General features: G+C 39.6%; 1 protein-coding gene across 13 annotated transcripts in view; it reads right to left on the bottom strand.

Annotated features, from left to right (window-relative positions):
- The window catches only part of DTNA (dystrobrevin alpha), a 446,516-nt gene that overhangs the window by 152,268 nt on the left and 276,480 nt on the right, over positions 1-17,768 (bottom strand). For all 13 annotated transcript variants that reach the window (XM_004386871.1, XM_004386875.1, XM_004386870.1 and 10 more), the window contains one exon: positions 16,875-16,955. In XM_004386871.1, coding sequence (XP_004386928.1) covers positions 16,875-16,955 — 81 coding nt within the window. The remainder of the gene's footprint in view (positions 1-16,874; positions 16,956-17,768) is intronic.

Raw genomic sequence — 17,768 nt, forward strand, 5'->3', positions numbered from 1 at the left:
GGTTTTTTTAGTTGTTCTACTTCTGTTTGGGTTAGTTTAGGTAGGTAGCGTGTATCTAGAAAATTGTCCATTTCCTCTAGGTTTTCAAATTTGTTGGAGTACAATTTCTCATAGTATTCTGTTATGATTCTTTTAATTTCAGTTGGGTCTGTTGTGATATCATCCATCTCATTTCTTATTCAGGTTATTTGCTTCCTCTCCTATTTTTGTCAGTTTGGCCAATGGTTTATCAATTTTGTTGATCTTTTCAATGAACCAGCTTTTGGTCTCGTTAACTCTCTCAACTGTTTTTCTATTCTTTATTTCATTTAATTCTGTTCTAATTCTTATTATTTCCTTTCTTCTGGTGCCCTATTTGTTTGAGTTGTAGGGTTACTGATTTGATTTTGGCCCTGTCTTCTTTTTGGATGTGTGCCTTTATTGCTATAAATTGACCTCTGAGCACTGCTTTTGCTGTGTCCCAAAGGTTCTGGTAGGATGTGTTCTCGTTCTCATTTGATTCTGTGAATTTCTTTATTCCATCCTTAATTTCCTCTATAACCCAGTAGTTCTTGAGCAAGGTGTTGTTCAGTTTCCATGTATTTGATTTTTCCTTGTTTTTTCTGTTATTGATTTATTTTATGACTTTATGTTCAGAAAAGATGCTTTTTAATATTTTTATGCTTTGGATTCTGTTAAGGCTTGTTTTGTGGCTTAATACGTGGTCTCTTCTGGAGAATGTTCCATGTGCTTTAGAAAAGCAAGTGTACTTGGCTGCTGTTGGGTATGGTGTTCTGTATATGTCTATGAGAGCAAGTTGGCTGACTGTGGCATTTAGATCTTCTGTGTCTTTACTGATTTTCTTTCTGGATGTTCTGTCCTTCACCGAAAGTGGTGTGTTGACGTCTCCTACTATTATTGTGCAGCTGTCTATTTCTCTTTTCAATGTTGTTAGAGTTTATGTAGTTTGGAGCTCTGTCATTGGGTGTGTAAATATTTATCATGGTTACGTCCTCCTGGTGTATTGACCCTTTAATCATTATATAGTGTCCTTCCCTATCCTTTGTGGTGGATTTTGCTTTAAAGTCTCTTTTGTTAGAGATTAATATTGCCACTCTTGCTCTTTTTTGATTGTTGTTTGCTTGATCTATTTTTTTCCATCCTTTGAGTTTTAGTTTGTTTGTGTCTTTAAGTCTAAGGTGTGTCTCTTGTAGGCAGCATATAGACGGATCATGTTTTTTTTTATCCATTCTGTCACTCTCTCTTTATTGTTGCATTTAGTCCATTTACATTTAGCGTAATTATTGATAGGTATGAGTTTAGTGCTGTCATTTTGATGTCTTTTTTGTGTGTGTTGTTGACAGTTTCTTTGTTTCAATTAATTTTCTGCGCTGAGACGTTTTTCTTTATATATTTTCTTTCCATCTTTTTCATTGTTGTTGATTTTGTATTTGCTGAATCTTTATGTTTTTTATTTTAATGTGCAGAATTATTACTTTCCTTTGTGGTTACCTTAATATTTACCTCTATTTTTCTAAGTTTAAACCAATCTTTTATTTCTTTATATCACCTTGACTTCTCCATATGAAAGATCTATGACTACATTATTTAGTCCCTCTTTTTTGTTTTAATGTTGTTATCTTTCACATATTGACATCTCTGTTTCCCTATTTCAGTGTTTTAGCTTTGATTTATTTTTGTGACTTCCCTATCTGGGTTGATATCTGGTTGTTCTGTCCTGAGTTCTAGTCCTGGGTTGTTATCTGATGTTACTGATTTTCTAACCAGAGGACTCCTTTTAGTATTTCTTGTAATTTTGGTTTGGTTTTTACAAATTCTCTAACCTTCTGCTTATCTGGAAACACCCTAATTTTGCCATCATATTTGGGAGACAGTTTTGCTGGCTATGTAATTCTTAGCAAGCAATTTTTTTCCTTCAAGGCCTTATCTATGTCATCCCATTGCTTTCTTGCCTGCATGGTTTTTGCTGAGTAGTCCGAGCTTAGTCTTATTGACTCTCCTTTGTAGATGACTTTTTGTTTATCCCTAGTCACTCTTAAAATTCTCTCTTTACCTTTGGTTTTGGTAAGTTTGATTATAATATGTCTTGGTGACTTTCTTTTGGGATCTACCTTGTGTGGGGTTTGATAAGCTTCTTGGATAGATATCTTGTCATCTTTCATGATATCAGGGACGTTTTCTGCCAACAAATCTTCAGCAATTCTCCCTGTATTTTCTGTTATCCCCCTAATTCTGGTACTCCAGTCACTTGTAGGTTATTCCTCTTGATAGAGTCCCACATAATTCTTAGGGTTTCTTCATATTTTAAAATTCTTTTATCTGATTTTTCCTCAGATAAGTTTGCTTTATCTGCAATCAAGTGCTTTATCTGCAATTTCACTAATTCTGACTTCCATTGCCTCAGTTCTGCTCCTATAACTTTTTATTGAGTTGTTTAATTCTGAAATTTTATTGTTAATATTCTGGATTTCTGTTTGCTGTTTCTCTTGCAGCCCATTATATCTGTCATTATGCTCTTCTCTAATCTTCTTACATTCTTCTGTTGCTTTGTCTGTGTGTTCCTTGGCTTGTTCTGCGTTTTGCCTGATCTCCTGAAGAGTTCTGTGTATTAATTTTTTGAATTCTACCTCCGGTAATTCCAAGAAGTTCTCTTTCTCTGGAAGGTTTTTTGATTCTTTGTTTTGGTAGCTTGCTGAAGCCATCATGGTCTGCTTCTTTATGTGATTTAATACTGACTGTTGTCCCTGAGCCATGAAAAACTTATTTTATTTTATGTTTGCTTACTGTGTCCTAGCTTCTTGTTTTGTTTTGTTTTGATATGCTCAAATAGGCTGGTCTTGTGAGCTAGTTTGATTATTAGCCTCTTTGAAGCCCTCATGTCCTGTCTCCAGGTGGCCAGAGCTGTTTCTACAAATGTGAGCCCAGGAGTCCGTTTACCTTTTTGTGTGGATTCAGCTCAGGTGTCCAGACAGTTGGTCACCAAGTGTGTGATGCAGGCTCTTACCTACAGTCCTAGATGGGGAGCAGTGATTAGAGTAGGCACAGCTATCTGGCTGCAGTAGGGGGTCATGCGCTGATCAAAGCAGGGGGCTGACTTCTGCCCCTGAGTTCCTGGGTGGTAGGCGTGTCCTTGTTCCCTAGAGTGCATACATAGGTAGGTTTTGTGGCTGGACTATGGACTTCCAATACTGTTGGCTGTAAGGACTGGGAGTCACCACTTATTCTTGGACCTCTGTCGTGGGTGGAGCCACCAGTCTTCAGGCCCCTGATGTGGGTAGGTGAGGACTCTGCTTAATGGGCAGGGTGGTGTCAAATGTCATGAATCTGTCATTCCCCTAATAGCTGATACAGATGAGAACAGGCTTCGGGTATATACCCTGCTGTAGTGTGCTAATGAGGGCCTATGCTCTTGAAATGGACTCACACAGATCTATACAGGGGTGGAAAGCATTCAAAGTCCACGGACCCCTTATGCCTGTCCCTAGGCAAAAGGGCTGTGCCTCCCCTGAATTCTTGGCTTAGGGGAGCTGGCAGATTATTTTTTCCTTTTTGTTAATTTGTTCCCTCTCGAAAGCTGAGATAATGGCTCAGGGCAGGCAATGGGTCCTACTTCCAGCCTAGGGGAGGCAGCAGTTGCTGAAGCTGGACCGGGACCCAGAGCAGAGCAGGAAGAGGGCAGGTAAATGAGAGAGAGGTCCTCCCCAAAAGGGGCGTTTTTTTTATCCTCGTGGTAGGGTAGATGCATGTACTTTTGCCAACTGAACACTGCTTCTCACTAGTTCTGGAGGGTTAAACAGATTCTCTGCCACTCAGTCTCTCCCGATGTGGAAAACACGTCCCAAGTGCCACTGCTTGCCTCAGCATGTGCGCCAGCCAGTCCAGCCTGCAGGGTGCAGGTGCCAATCTGGCAACTCCTTGCTGCTTCTGAACCATCTCTCCCACCACCTGCTGCTCAGTCAGATTCCTCAACTTTGTCTTTGATGTTCTGGGGTCCTAGATTGTCATATATAATTGATTTACTTATTTTTTCGGGTCTTTATTGTAAGAGGGACCATAGGAAGCATCTGACTACTCTTCCATCTTGGCCCTGCCTCCTTGTCATGGATTGAATTATGTCTCCCAAAAAATGTGTGTATCAGTTTGGCTGGATCATGATTCCCAGTATTGTATGATTGTGTACCATTTTGTAGTCTGATGTGATTTCCTTATGTGTTGTTACACTAATGAGGTATACAAGATTGGATAGCGTTTTAAGCCAATCTCTTTTGAGATATAAAAGACAGAAGTGAGCAGAGACACACAGGAACCTCATACCACCAAGAAAGCAGTGCTGGGAGCAGAGCGTGTCCTTTGGACCTGAGGTTCCTGAGCAGATATGCTCTTAGAGCAAGGGAAGATTGATGATATGGACCTTCCTCCAGAGCCAACAGAGAAAGCTTTTCCCTGGAGCTGATGCCCTGAATTTGGACTTGTAGCCTACCAGACTGTGAGAGAACAAATTTCTCTTTGCTAAGCCATCCACTTGTGGTATTTCTGTTACAGCAGCACTAGAAGGCTAATATACTCCTATAAACATAATTTTTAAAGTCTGCTTTTAAAAAAAGTCTAAGTCACTTCCCTGCTTTATTCTCTCTAACGTTTCCCACAACCCACCAAAAAAATAAATAAAAATAAAAAACTCAAGTTTCATGTCATAATCTACAGGACTGTACATAATGTGGGTCCTGTAGACTTCCTCAACCTTTTCACATGTAGTTTTCGCCCACTATGCCTCAGACTCTCTGACCTTCTTTCTGCTCCCAGGTTACAAAGCTCCCAAATGCTTCACGTTTGCCCCTTCCCTAGATTTTCACTTGGCTGGCTTCTTCTTTTTCACCCAGTCCACACTGAAATACCAACCCTTCAAAAATGAGTTCTCTGTCCACCTTCTGTAATGTGATACCCCATTAGTCTCTATCCCATCATCCTGACTTGTTGTCCTTATAGCACTCATCCCTATCTGAAATCACTGTATTATTTGTTAGAATGCAAGTTCCATGAGGGCAGGTGCTTTTTATGTTTTGTTCATTGCTCTGTCCACAGAGTGCCTGGTACACAGAGGGTGATTGATATATGTTTGCTGAATAAGAAAAAATACTATATCTCAATAAAATGGAGCTTTTATTTTCCAATACAAGTCACTGATAAATATAAATTTTTTTAAAATAAATTTTCTCTGAAATATTTGTGGATTACCACATTAATGCAACCTTTATTCATCACTCTTAAAGCTAGAAGGGAAAACTGACAGCCAACATAGCAATGGTGAGTGGCCTGGGTTCCATTTAGCCACGTGCCTGCCTTTCAGACACCTGGTCTAGACCTCAGAGCTTCATCTATTTGGTGGCCATCACTGGAAAAAAAAAAAAATGGCTGGGACAACATTTCCAGGACATTAAAAAATTAAAAAGCTGTTAGACCCATTTAGGTAGGCAAATACAAAAGTGAGAGTAAAGTGGGGACCATCAGTGTCATTCCATATTATACTTCACATAATGAAAAATGCAACTGTTCTTTAAACGTATTCTGCCTAAATACATTAGCTATTGCTTTTTTGGAAAAATACTAGCTTGCTTTCTGCATATTTATGTTTTTAGAATTTAAAGTGACCATCCCTACACATCTGCTCAAAGAGATCTCTGTATCAAGCTTTAGAACATGACCTGAAGTTTCTAAAGTCTCAGAGAAAACAAATCACAATCTGTTAGTAACCTTCTCCGTGAGACCCCACGAATCCACAGGGCTGTCATTATAAGGGGTTTTGTCACATAGCTTCCAGTCACAGTTTCAGAAAATTACTTTTCTAACTACTACAGTCCCTCACAAACATGAAGAGGAGGGTAATGTTTTTGAGAATCCTCATGGTAGAAAAATACATGTTCAGGAACAGAGACTCAAGACATTTTAACTGAAAAAACAGTATTAGGAGTACTTAGCATTTGTGTAAACCTAGGAAGACATATATAAATATTTTTCAATTCTAAAATACATTAATGACAACACACTAATTAAGCTTTCAGTGGCATTTTATTCATTTTAAATTAATTAATAGGTACTGAGCCATACTCTGTCATTTGCCATCATTTACTAGCTCAAGAGCTTCTCCCCAGCAGTCTCAACAAGTCTGTTCATTTATTCAGTATTTATCGAACTCCTATTTTGTGCCAGGTACTGGAGATACTTGACGCACATAACACAAACTGATCTTTTTTTTTTTCCCCCTTTGGAGCCTACATCTCAGTCAGGGAAGATGTATTCTAAACATAACAACTAAGTAAATTATATAGTGCACAGTATATTAGAAAGTTACAAGTGTTTTAGGAAAAACAAAAACAAAGAGTAGGGCAATGGGATGAGGGAATTGGAGTGTTAAGGTAGGGGCTTTGTTGAGAAGACGACAAGTTAGCTAAGACTTGAAGGTGAGGAAGTCAGCCATGTGGATTTCTATAGGAAGAGGGTTCTAGTTGGGGGTACAGCCAGTGCAAAAGCACTATGACGGGTACATACCTGGTGTGTGCCAGGTGCAGCAGGAGTCCTGTGTGGCTGGAACAGTGATCACGTGGGAGATGAAGTGAGACAGAAAACAAGGCCAGATCGTGTGGGGCCCACTGAGCCATTTTCAGGACCGTGGCTTTTGCTCGGAGGGAAATGAGGAGCCACTGAAGGGATATGAGCAGAGGAGTGACAAGATCTGATTCAGGATTTAAATGTCTGTGAATTTGCTTTGCTTTGTGGTAGAAGATACTCGTATTTAAAGGTTTTATTTCTCTGTCGGTCTTTCCAGTGTTTGGTGCTTTGAGGGGCTTGCTACTTAGAACTGTTGACTTTTGACTTCTACCTCTTGCCTTCCTTGTCTTTGGCTCTAACTCTTTCTCCAGATACTGCCTTTGGGTCCCTCCTTTGCGTGTTGGCAACAATTACTGGCATCACTATTTCCCGAAAGGGGTACTAAAATACCAGCACAACTAGATGATGCCCGGCTACCACCACCGACTGCTCTGACAGGGGTCACGATAGACGGTCCTAGACAGAGCTGGAGAAAATGCAGAACAAAATTCTAACTCAAAAATAAAAAAAAGACCAGACTTACTGGTCTGACAGAGAGTGGAGAAACCCTGAGAGTATGGCCCCTGGACACCCTTATAGCTCAGTAATGAAGTCATTCCTGAGGTTCACCGTTCAGCCAAAGATTAGACAGGCCCATCCATAAAACAAAACGAGACTAAATGGGCACACCAGCCCAGAGACAAGGATGAGAAGGCAGGAGGGGACAGGAAAGCTGGTAATGGGGAACCCAAGGTCGAGAAGGGGTGAGTGTTAACATGTCTTGGGGTTGGCAACCGATGTCACAAAACAATATGTGTATTAATTGTTTAATGAGAAACTAGTTTGCTCTGTAAACCTTCATCTAAAGTACAATAAAAAAATTTTAAAAAAGGGAATACTAAAATAAATATATATATTTAAACTTTGTGTAAGAAATTTGCAAAAGGGAAAAGGATTCTGAATATTTTACTTTTTATTTACACCTGTTTTCCATGGTCTAGCATAATGCTTGGCACACAGTAAATGCTCACACCATACTTGTTGAATGAATCAATAAATGAGTGACTGCTAATAATAACAACAAAAAATGTAAACGAAGCCTGAATGAAGAGTTAACCAAGGTGGCACTAGGAATGACTTTCCTGCAGAATCTTAAAGTGTGATTATGTGGGAGAGGCCATTCTCCCACCCCATCCTCCTGACCATCTGTTTTCTCTCAGTGTTCATCAGAACCCGGAGATTCTGGGAACCAAGCTGTGGGAGGGCACCCTCTGTGTGCCCCTTCACTGCTCTGCTAACAGGCTTTGGGCCAGTCAGGCAGGCTCCCAGGAACATGGCTTGGCAGGCCACTAAGGGAAGGCCGTTAAATCTTGGCACCTGTAAGATGGGGTTGGGGAAGCTTGAAAGGCATTCCTCTGTATGCATCACTCTTTCCCAACTGACTAGGGCATTTAAAGATGATGCACTTTCCTAAATTATGTACGAAAAAGGGCTCAGTTGACACACTTCCTGGTATAATGCAAAATAGGAGGAAAGCAAAGAAGCCAATGGATATTTCACCCAGGTGTCTATGAAGACTACAGGTGTTGGGTTAGTTTACAGGTTCTACAAAGGCAGCAGCTTGAGCAGACGAAGCTTCCAGCATTCTCTAAAAATAAAAATACTAACAAGAAAACAAAACACTGAATCTCTAAGATCTTAAAAATGAAAGCAATTACAGGGAAAAAGCAGTTTTAATAAAACCCACATCACAATCACCAGGACTTTAAAATCATAGGCTTTCTCTACCAAAAGTTTGCTTTGATTAAGGGGAAACAGTTTTACCAGGGTGCCCAGAGAGGAGTAGTTTTTCCATCGCCATATTACACAGGCATCTTTAATGGGTTTGTTTATGTTCTGTCGCCACTACCTATTTCCCCATGGGGAATTTTTGGGAACACTGTATTTCAAGGCAATGCACTTTTCCTTATTCTAAGCAGTGTCTAGAATGATTCAACAACAGAAATCAAAATATGTATCAAAAACATTCAGAACAATACAAAGATAATTATGCTCCAAGAGTTAGTCAGCTGCCATTTATTTCCCTAACTGAATGTTACTGCTCTTCCTTCTAACTCTTTGGGTATGGAGAATCCTTCTCTCTCTCTGTGTATGTGTGCGTGTGTCTGTCATTTTCTGACTTCTGTTTCTCCTTCATGAATTTTTCACTTTCAAGACCCAATTACTTTCTGCTTTGAATTTTTTGCTGATACTATGTGTTTTCATTAATGGAAGGCATGCTGAGTCAAGGAGCATTTCTGAAATTTTGTTATGAAATATGGATTTTGATACATATTTTGTGGGGCACATACGTCCCAAAAATGTTAAAATTTTCAACATGGTCAATACATACATTTGGTTACATTGGACTCCTCTGGTTTTCCAAATATGACACACACACACACAAACCAAACCCATCAGGGCACCCTAACTATCACACAGGAAACCATAAATATGCTTGCAAGGATTATCTAGCTGTACAAAAGCCAAAAGAGACAAAAGTTTGACCCAATCACACTTCCTGGATGCACTGCCTCATACATAAGCCTTCTACCTTAGTGAATCTTTGCCAAAGAACATTTCTTTCATTTTTCACCATTACAGAAGCCCAACTGGAGGGCAGCATGTATTTTAGTGGGACAAGCAGCCTCCTGAGAAATCTCAGAACCGGAAAATGTCTGTGGGCACATTCTGTCCCAAGAACTATGAAGGTTTAAAGCTTTATTTTGTCATCCAAGAATCTATACATCATTACCTGGAAAATGGAAAAGTCCATGTGTTTGGGTAGAGTGGTAGATAGAATTCCAAGAGCTCCCCCACCCCCCCAGGCTGTCCCAGATTCCTGTCCCCTGGTGAATACATGCCTTCTCCCAGTTATTCAATCACACACTAATCTAGGTACTGCTGAAAAGGGATTTTGCCGATATAATTTAGGTCTCAAATTAGCTAACCTTAAAAATGGGAAGATTATCTGGGCATGCCTGATATAATCTCCTTTAAAAGTAGGATATTTTATCTGGCTGTTCACAGAAGAGGAAGTAATAGAAAGGTACTCTGTCTGGTCTTGATGAAGAAGCAAACATCCATGTTCTGAACTGCCTATGGGGGCCATATGGCAAGAAATGTGGGTGGCCTCTAGAAATTTAGTGCAGTCCCTGGGTGACAGCCAGCAAAGAAGTGGGGACCTCAATCCTAAAAGCACAAGGAAATGAATTCTTGCAACAATCAGTGAACTTGAAAGAGGACCCAAGCCCCAGATGAAAGCCCCAGTTCCAGCCAACACCTTGATTTTAGCCCAGTGAGACCCTAGCAGGAAATTCAGTCATGCTGTGTTGGACTTCTGACCTATAGAAACTGTGAGAAAATAAATGTGTATTGTTTAAGCTCCTAAATTTGTGAGAGTTTATTATGCAACAATAGAGAGCTAATACAGGCAGCCCAAAATCCACTTACCTAAAAATGAGGCAGGGAGGAGGGAATGAGATGGTGCAGTAGCGTGACTAAAAGAGCTTGGAGAAGTGAGTGGAGTATCAGTATTTCATGGCAAAAACACATCTAAAGGCTACTCCTGTAGCATAAGACTAGTCACCTGGCTGGCTGAAAAATGACTTGAAAGTAGCATATCTGTTAATTTACAGAAGAATACTTATTGTGGCACTCACTTGGGTTAACTGTGCAGTAATAGAGAAATATTTCTGTAAACAAGTTACTGCAGATTTTGGTTCAAATGACACCCTGAAAGAATTTTAGAGACATTAAAGAACAAAAGCATGTGTTCTAACTTACAGAAAATTATATCTGGATGAAGGCTATGTTTAAAAATGTTTCATTCACGAGAGGAAAAGTACTTTGAGGAACTCTGAAGGCACAGATAAAAAGTTTAAAAATACACATATATGCTTTTGCTTCTTTTCCTTTTAAACAAAATTTTAATTTAGATATTAGTTGATTTGAGTGCAGAAAGAAAGTTCATACTGTAATCAGCAGACTAACGGTGCAACATCAGCTGTGGGCTGTGCGAGTGGGGTAGAGTAGCCCCTTGTCTCCCCCTTCCGCCCCCACTGAAGAGGTAAACATCTTTCTGGTATTCTCCGTATTCAGTTAAGATCCATTAAAGAGGAGGGATCAGATGCTTCTGATTGATTTCTCTTGTTGTCTTTTTTTGTTCATGAACTTGGGCTGCATTTCACTGACTTCAAAGTAATTTCTGAAAAAAAGATCTGCAGACATGACAGGGTAACTGGATCATTAACCATGTCAGTGCTGGCCAAAGAAATCATGTTCTAGTAGAAATCCAGTGATTTGTCTAAAATAAAGGCTGAAATGTTGCAATTTCATGCACAGCTTATAAAGGGTACAGGGTCTTTCTTTTTGCGGAAAGCTACCAAAAATATCCGGAAGCTGAAGAGAAGGATGTTGATTAGAAATGAGTTTCAGGAATATTATTTATGTAAACTCACTGCTCTCCATCCTACCACTTTCCTTCTAGAGCATAAAATAGTGCCAACTCAGTGCCCCCTAATTTTTAGAGAAATTCATTTGAAAAAAAATTCTATTAAAGAATGTGCTATTCATGGCAAGGGGAGGGAACGTATAACAGGGTAAAAAGATGAATGATTGGGGAGGAAGCTGATTTGGAAAATAGGTCCTATGGAGAAAAGTGGAAGGAATGATAAGTCTTTTTCCTGACAAAAAAAAAAAAAAAAAGAGATGGGTTTCTTCTTTTATAGCAGGGACTGGCAACCATTTTTTGGTAAAGGGCTAGATAGTAAATATTTAGTCTTTGAGGTTTATGATGCACAATCAAAGATATTATGTAGGTATATATAACAAGGGTCCCTGGGTGACAAAAATGGTTGATGTGTTTGGCTGCTAACCAAAAGGTTGGAGGTTTGAGTCTACCCAGAGGCACCTCAGAAGACAGGTCTAGTGATCTACTTCTGAAAAATCAGCCACAGAAAACTCTATGGAGCACATTTCTCCTCTGACACACATGGGGTCACCATGAGTTGAACTCAACAGCAGCTGGTTACGTATAACAAAGAGAAATCAAATTTTTTATTAACATTAAAAATACAATAATAATTGAGCACAATTTTTTGTAATACAGGTCTAGTGAGAAAAATAGAATTTTGGGGGGGGAATAACATTTCATTCAAATGGGGTTAAAAGTTAGTGTTTCCTATTATCAAATTAATTACAAATATTCATCTGTAAGCAAGGATGGCAACACTACGTCTCACATACTTTGGACATGTTATCAGGAGAGATCAGTCCCTGGAGAAGGACATCATGCTTGGTAAAGTAGAGGGCCAGAGAAAAAGAGGAAGACCCTCAACAAGATGGACTGATACAGTGGCTGCAACAATGGGCTCAAGCATAACAATGACTGTGAAAATGGTACAGGACCAGGCAGTGTTCCATTCTGTTGTACACAGGGTTGCTATGAGTCTAACCAACTCCACGGCACCTAACAACAACAACAAGAACAACATTCATGTGTACAAAGTACTCTTAGTTCAGGGCCTGTACAAAAAAGAGACAGTGGGCTGGATTTAGTCCAAGGCCAGTGGTGTCACTAGGGTTGGCGTCACCCCCCCATGCTAATTACCACAATACTGTAGCTAAACCACCAGAAAATTGGACAAAATCAGTGACCATAAAAACATCAGCATCAACAAAAACAACAGCATGTGCTTGTGGCCCGTGCAGATAAAACCACGTGATTCGAAACGTCCTTGTAACCAGGTAATAGTGACAGCTCCGACCGGAGTGCATCAGAAGATTTGAAAAATAAATCAGCACAGAGTTTTAGCTTTGTAGGTATACTGATACCTATAAGCTGGGCATATGAAATTTTTTTTGTTGTTATAACTAATTACAGGGATATTTTTATAAAAAATAATAAATTTCTGCTGAAACACTGCAGAAAATTTTACAGACATTTTGGTGTCACCCCCTCTAACAGTGTCACCTAATGCAGCCTGCACCCCCCACCCCTCCCTAGTGATGCCACTGCCACAGGCTGTACCTTTTCGGCTCCTGGTTTAGAGTCCTTTTAGAACCCTGGGAGCAAGTTATTCTCAGCATCGCTCAGGGATTGCATTAAGGGGAATGGACACGAATGACGGCGATAGCACTGAATGCTCTAAACAGAGTAGCCATAAAACAGGGTACGCAAGGGCTGTGGGGAAGGAAAAATGGGGTTTAACCAACATTTCTGATCTCTGAATTTAGATAAAAAAGAAATCACCTAAAACCCTATACACTCTATGCCGTATCCAGACAATGTTTATTTTCTCTAGGTGATAATTTTACAAATGTCAGTTTTTAGGTTTTATCCTTCATGATGTAGTTCTTAAACTCAGTTTTCTTTAATATACAAAACAAATTTTACCTGTAAATCAGATCTGGCCCTAAAAATACACAACTTATTATCAGTTAAGATCCTCTCATCGATTTCTATGAAGTAAATACTATAATAAGAGTTTCCAATAAAGCAATGCACTTACAAATATATTACCTGGATTTTTTTCCTTATCCCTTTTATTATAGAGTAAAGCTCCATTACAAGGTAGCATAATTTGTTGTGGGTTAGGTTTTATTGCAGACAAAAATTACCTTCCTCTAATACAGTGACGTGCATCCAATGTTGACTAATGTTACATCACAGAAACGCCACTGTTTCCGTTACCTTCCTAAAAGGAAGACTTCATCGTTCATTAAGATAAGCCAAACTCAGCTGTGTTAGTATTTCATGAATACCTCTAAATATCACAGCTGTTATATTTACCGTCAGCAAGGAGAGTGCAGGAAACACATACAGTACTTGCATTTAATGCTTCTGATCAAGGTAGAAAGAATTTAAAAAAGATTAATTTTAGCAGGGCGTTCAAAATATGCTTGTTATTCTTCTGTAAGCCTCAGTATTTGTTGTGCTTAGGGTATCTTTTCTCATCCTGAAATGCATGCAGTTTATTAGCTTATAAGACGTCTGCTTAACATCTACTAATTCTTTCTGACCCAGCCTAGATGTCTCCTCCTCCAGGAAACTTCACTCAGCAGTCCCCACCCCTCCAAGTCAGGGCACCGCCTTCCTTAGTGCTCCCATATCACCATAGACATATTCCTATCATTACACTCTATGCTATTTTATAAGTCTGTTTAAAAGTCCATCTATCCAATTCAAGTCTGAGCTGTAGGAAGGAAGAGATTGTGTCTTATTCACCATCATTCTATCCACGGTCTTTGCACAGTGCTGGGCAATAACAGTGTTGTTATTAGCTGCCGTTGAGTTGGCCAGCTCATGGAGATCCCATGAACAATGAAACAAAATGCAGTCCATCCCTGTGCTGTCCCCAGGATCAGTTGTGGATCAGACCATAGAGTTTTCATTGGCTGATTTTTGGGAAGTAGATCACCAGGCCTTTCTTCCTTGTCCATCTTACTCTGGAAGCTCTGCTGAAACCTGTTCAGCATCATAGCAACATGCAAGCCTCCAATGACAGATGCGTCGAGTCTGTACATGAGGTCCATTGTCCAGGAATCGAACCTAGGTCTCCCACATGGAAATTGAGAATTGTATCATGAACGTATAGATGTTATTGTTGCTGTTAGCTGCCTTTGAGTGGATTCTGACTCATGGTGACCCCATGTGTGCAGAGTAGAACTGCTCCATAGGGTTTTCAAGGCTGTGACCTTTTGGAAGCAGATCACCAGGCCTGTCTTCTGAGGCACCTCTGCGTGGGTTTGAACCACCAATCTTTTGGCTAGCAGTTGAGTGCTTAACCATTTGTACCACTCCGCTGCTCTGAACACAGAGTAGGAGCTCATTATATGGTTACTAAATAAAGAGGTAAATGAATGGATATACTGAGGGGCAACTGGATAGGTATGAAGGTTCTACTTATGAAGGATGAACTATCACCCTTACTTCTTCCTCACTGTTTTCTAAGAAGGTCAGTGTGACCTAGACACAATTCAGGATGTAGCCTAAGGGTAAAGACAAGAATAGAAAGGAAGAAGAAAAGGAGATGCCTAAGAATGAGAAAGGGCCATTATCAGAGAGCAGGAGGAAGAGGATATGGCCAGCATGTTGCTGGAGCACCCCAGCTAGGGCTAACGTAATGTGTGCACTTTGCACTGTTGGCTGCAGTACTTCCAAATCACTATGAGTTTTGCGTGGTTTTTTTGGCTTATGTTCTTTTGGCTTATACTTACCATTTTTAAAAGTCTTTTTGAAAATCCCCAGCCCTAGCGAAAGGAGCCTAGGAAAGGCTCTGCTTTGTAAAAGCTTTAAGGGGGATAGCACTACCACTCTACTTTCTCCCTCAACCCCGACCCTTCGGGGGCTATTCTAGTGGTAATAAGTGGTAAGAAAGTGTGAGAAACCCATCACTTTGCAGTACTGAACACATGGAGATTCTTCCTTTTGTTTCAGTATGAGGTGGTGGTAGTTGGTGGGGCAGGGACGGTAGATTTTCTTTTGTGGGTACATTCTCTTTGTCCCCTAACACTAGTACTGGAAAGGGTTTTTATTAATTAATCAATACCCAGGACTACAAATACAACCACAAATTCCTCCTAAAATCTGTAGTGCTTTTTCTCTCTCCTTTTTCTAAATTGGTTTAGCTTACGGCGAGGAATCAAGACACATCTTTGATATTCGACCAACCTATGTTATTCCTCCTACTTCAAACTTCAGCCCCATGGGGCTGGAGAAAAAGCTGCAGATAGACAACCTGAGAAATAGATGAACTGTCCTCATCGTCATAACAATCAGTTGTCAGCCTAAGAGGCCTAGGCTGGGGGTGGCTGCCCAGGGCCCTGGTTAAGCATCTGCTGAAGACTTTGGGTCAGTAGAGATGATGATGTGGCTGGTTTCGACATTCACCAAGAGTCAAATCCCCATGCCAGTTTTTCAAGACCTATGTGCATGTACTCAGGAGAACATTACGATTTACTTTTTTTTTTTTATCCAGTATTAATTAGAAAATGATTTTTGTCCTTTCTTCTTTTTTGATGTGCATGTTTATTGCTATAAATTGACTTCTGAGCACTGCTTTTGCTGTGTCCCAAAGGTTTTGGCATGTTGTGTTTTCGTTCTCATTCGATTCGAGGAATTTTTTAATTCCATCTTTGATTTCTCTATGACCTAGTAGTTTTAAGCAGGGTGTTATTTAGTTTCCACTTATTAGATTTTTTCCGCTTGCTCTTCCTGTTATTGATTTCTACTTTTATAGCGTTGTGATCAGAAAAGATGCTAATTAGAAAATGAGAAGAGTTATTAATTTTTTATAGAAGGCAGTTTTCAAAAAAGAACATAAGTTCATACACATTAACTATTAAGTAATATTTTTTTTCCAAGAGAAATTGGATGCGGTAATATGATGGAAGCACTGACCCAGCAGGAAATGTAAATCTGTCATTAATGATCTAGCTTACCGCTTAACATTTTAAAATTTGGGAAAAAGCTCACACAAGTGCCTTTGTTTCTTTAAATATTGTCGTCTCTTTTCTTGCTATTGTCTGATATAGGCAAAAGTAATTAACACCCTGATGTTGTTATTAACTGCCGTTGAGTCAATTACAATTCATGGCGCCTCTCTGTGTGTCAGAGTACAACTGTGCTCCATAGGTTTCAAGGCTATGACCTTTTGGAAGTAGACTGGCAGGCCCATTTTCCCAGGTGCCTCTGGGTGGGTTTGAACCATCAATCCTTTGGCTAGTAGTCAAGCACTTAACAATTTGCGTCACCCATGGACTTCTAACACTGTGATACAAGAGGCTAATTTTGTAGTTTCAGAAAGAAACTTAAATGATTTTAGGAGCTTGTAAACATTTTCCTATACTTGTAAAGGAAACACAAATTTAAGGAGAATTCAATGTTTGATATTTTATAAAGTTCTTGGAAACCAATTTGATGCCACTCCATTTACAATTACAAAGCTAGAAAAAAAGAAGAAAAATATCCATCCACAGTTAAACCATGCCAAGCATAGGATTACATACTCATCCAGAGGCTCATTCTTTTTAATATTTTAGTCATTAAGAGTAATTAAGGCTTCAGAATTACTTAAGTTTATTCTCTCTACCATTTGTGTACCATAATACAACTTTTTATTGCTGTATAAACATATTTTTAACAACACTTGTAAAAAAAAAAGCCCTAGTTTTAGTAAACATAGTAACAAGTGTAAACTATAGGATTCGTAGTGGGGTTAACTGGTTCAAACAACTGGCATACTTACAATTGCATTTCTTCTGAACAAACCTAAGCTTGCATGCTGTTCTGTAGGTGGAGAGTCGGATACGATCCAGATCTTGAGCCCCTAGTGGGGGAGAAAAAAAGTACACATATGGTATGCCATGTGTGTGGAAAGAAATTTATAATCTTTATAAATAAAACAAACTGCAGATACAATCCACACACTTGGTTTGATTTTTCTTTTTATTAGAATATAAATATAACATTAAGATCTGAAATGGACTGTCCTATATTCTCCAGGTTCTAGGGGAAGAAAGCACATGTATCCAACATTGGAATACAGTTGTCAATCCTGTTCATGAATCAGGGAACACGACCTCATCCCTGTCGTGTCTGCCACTTCTGAGAACAATCTGGTCAACCTGCGACTCAGAGTTAAACAGCTAGATGCTACCAGATACTCATATTATCAAATGACCATTTTTAATGCACTGGTATTGGTCACGAGAACATGGCTACAAGGTGAGCACACAATTGCATGTTGGGTATCTTCTCTGTGTGACCTCGGGCAAATTGTTTTTAGAAGCCTCGGTTTCCTTATCTGGAAGATGGGGACAATGATAATAACACTTCCTTCCTAAGAGTGTTATGAGGATAAATGAGGGAATATACCTATAGCACTTAGAAGAACATCGGGCACACGGTCAATGTTATGTAAGCATTCACTATGATCACCAGCATCTGTCCTACAATTCTCCCTGTCAAGCTCAGAGGAGGAGACTCCTTTCTAAAAACAACCTCTACCCGTCTTTATACTGTGGCTTCTAGTTCCTTACTAACACAGAGGGATCATGATCCCCTGCGTTCCTGAACTACTTTCTTTATGCCATATTTCCACTCAGGAATCCAGTAGGCCTCCTAAAGCCTACAGCACCAG

This window comes from Trichechus manatus, unplaced genomic scaffold (genome assembly GCF_000243295.1).
Source record: "Trichechus manatus latirostris isolate Lorelei unplaced genomic scaffold, TriManLat1.0 scaffold00175, whole genome shotgun sequence".
NCBI lineage: Eukaryota > Metazoa > Chordata > Mammalia > Sirenia > Trichechidae > Trichechus > Trichechus manatus.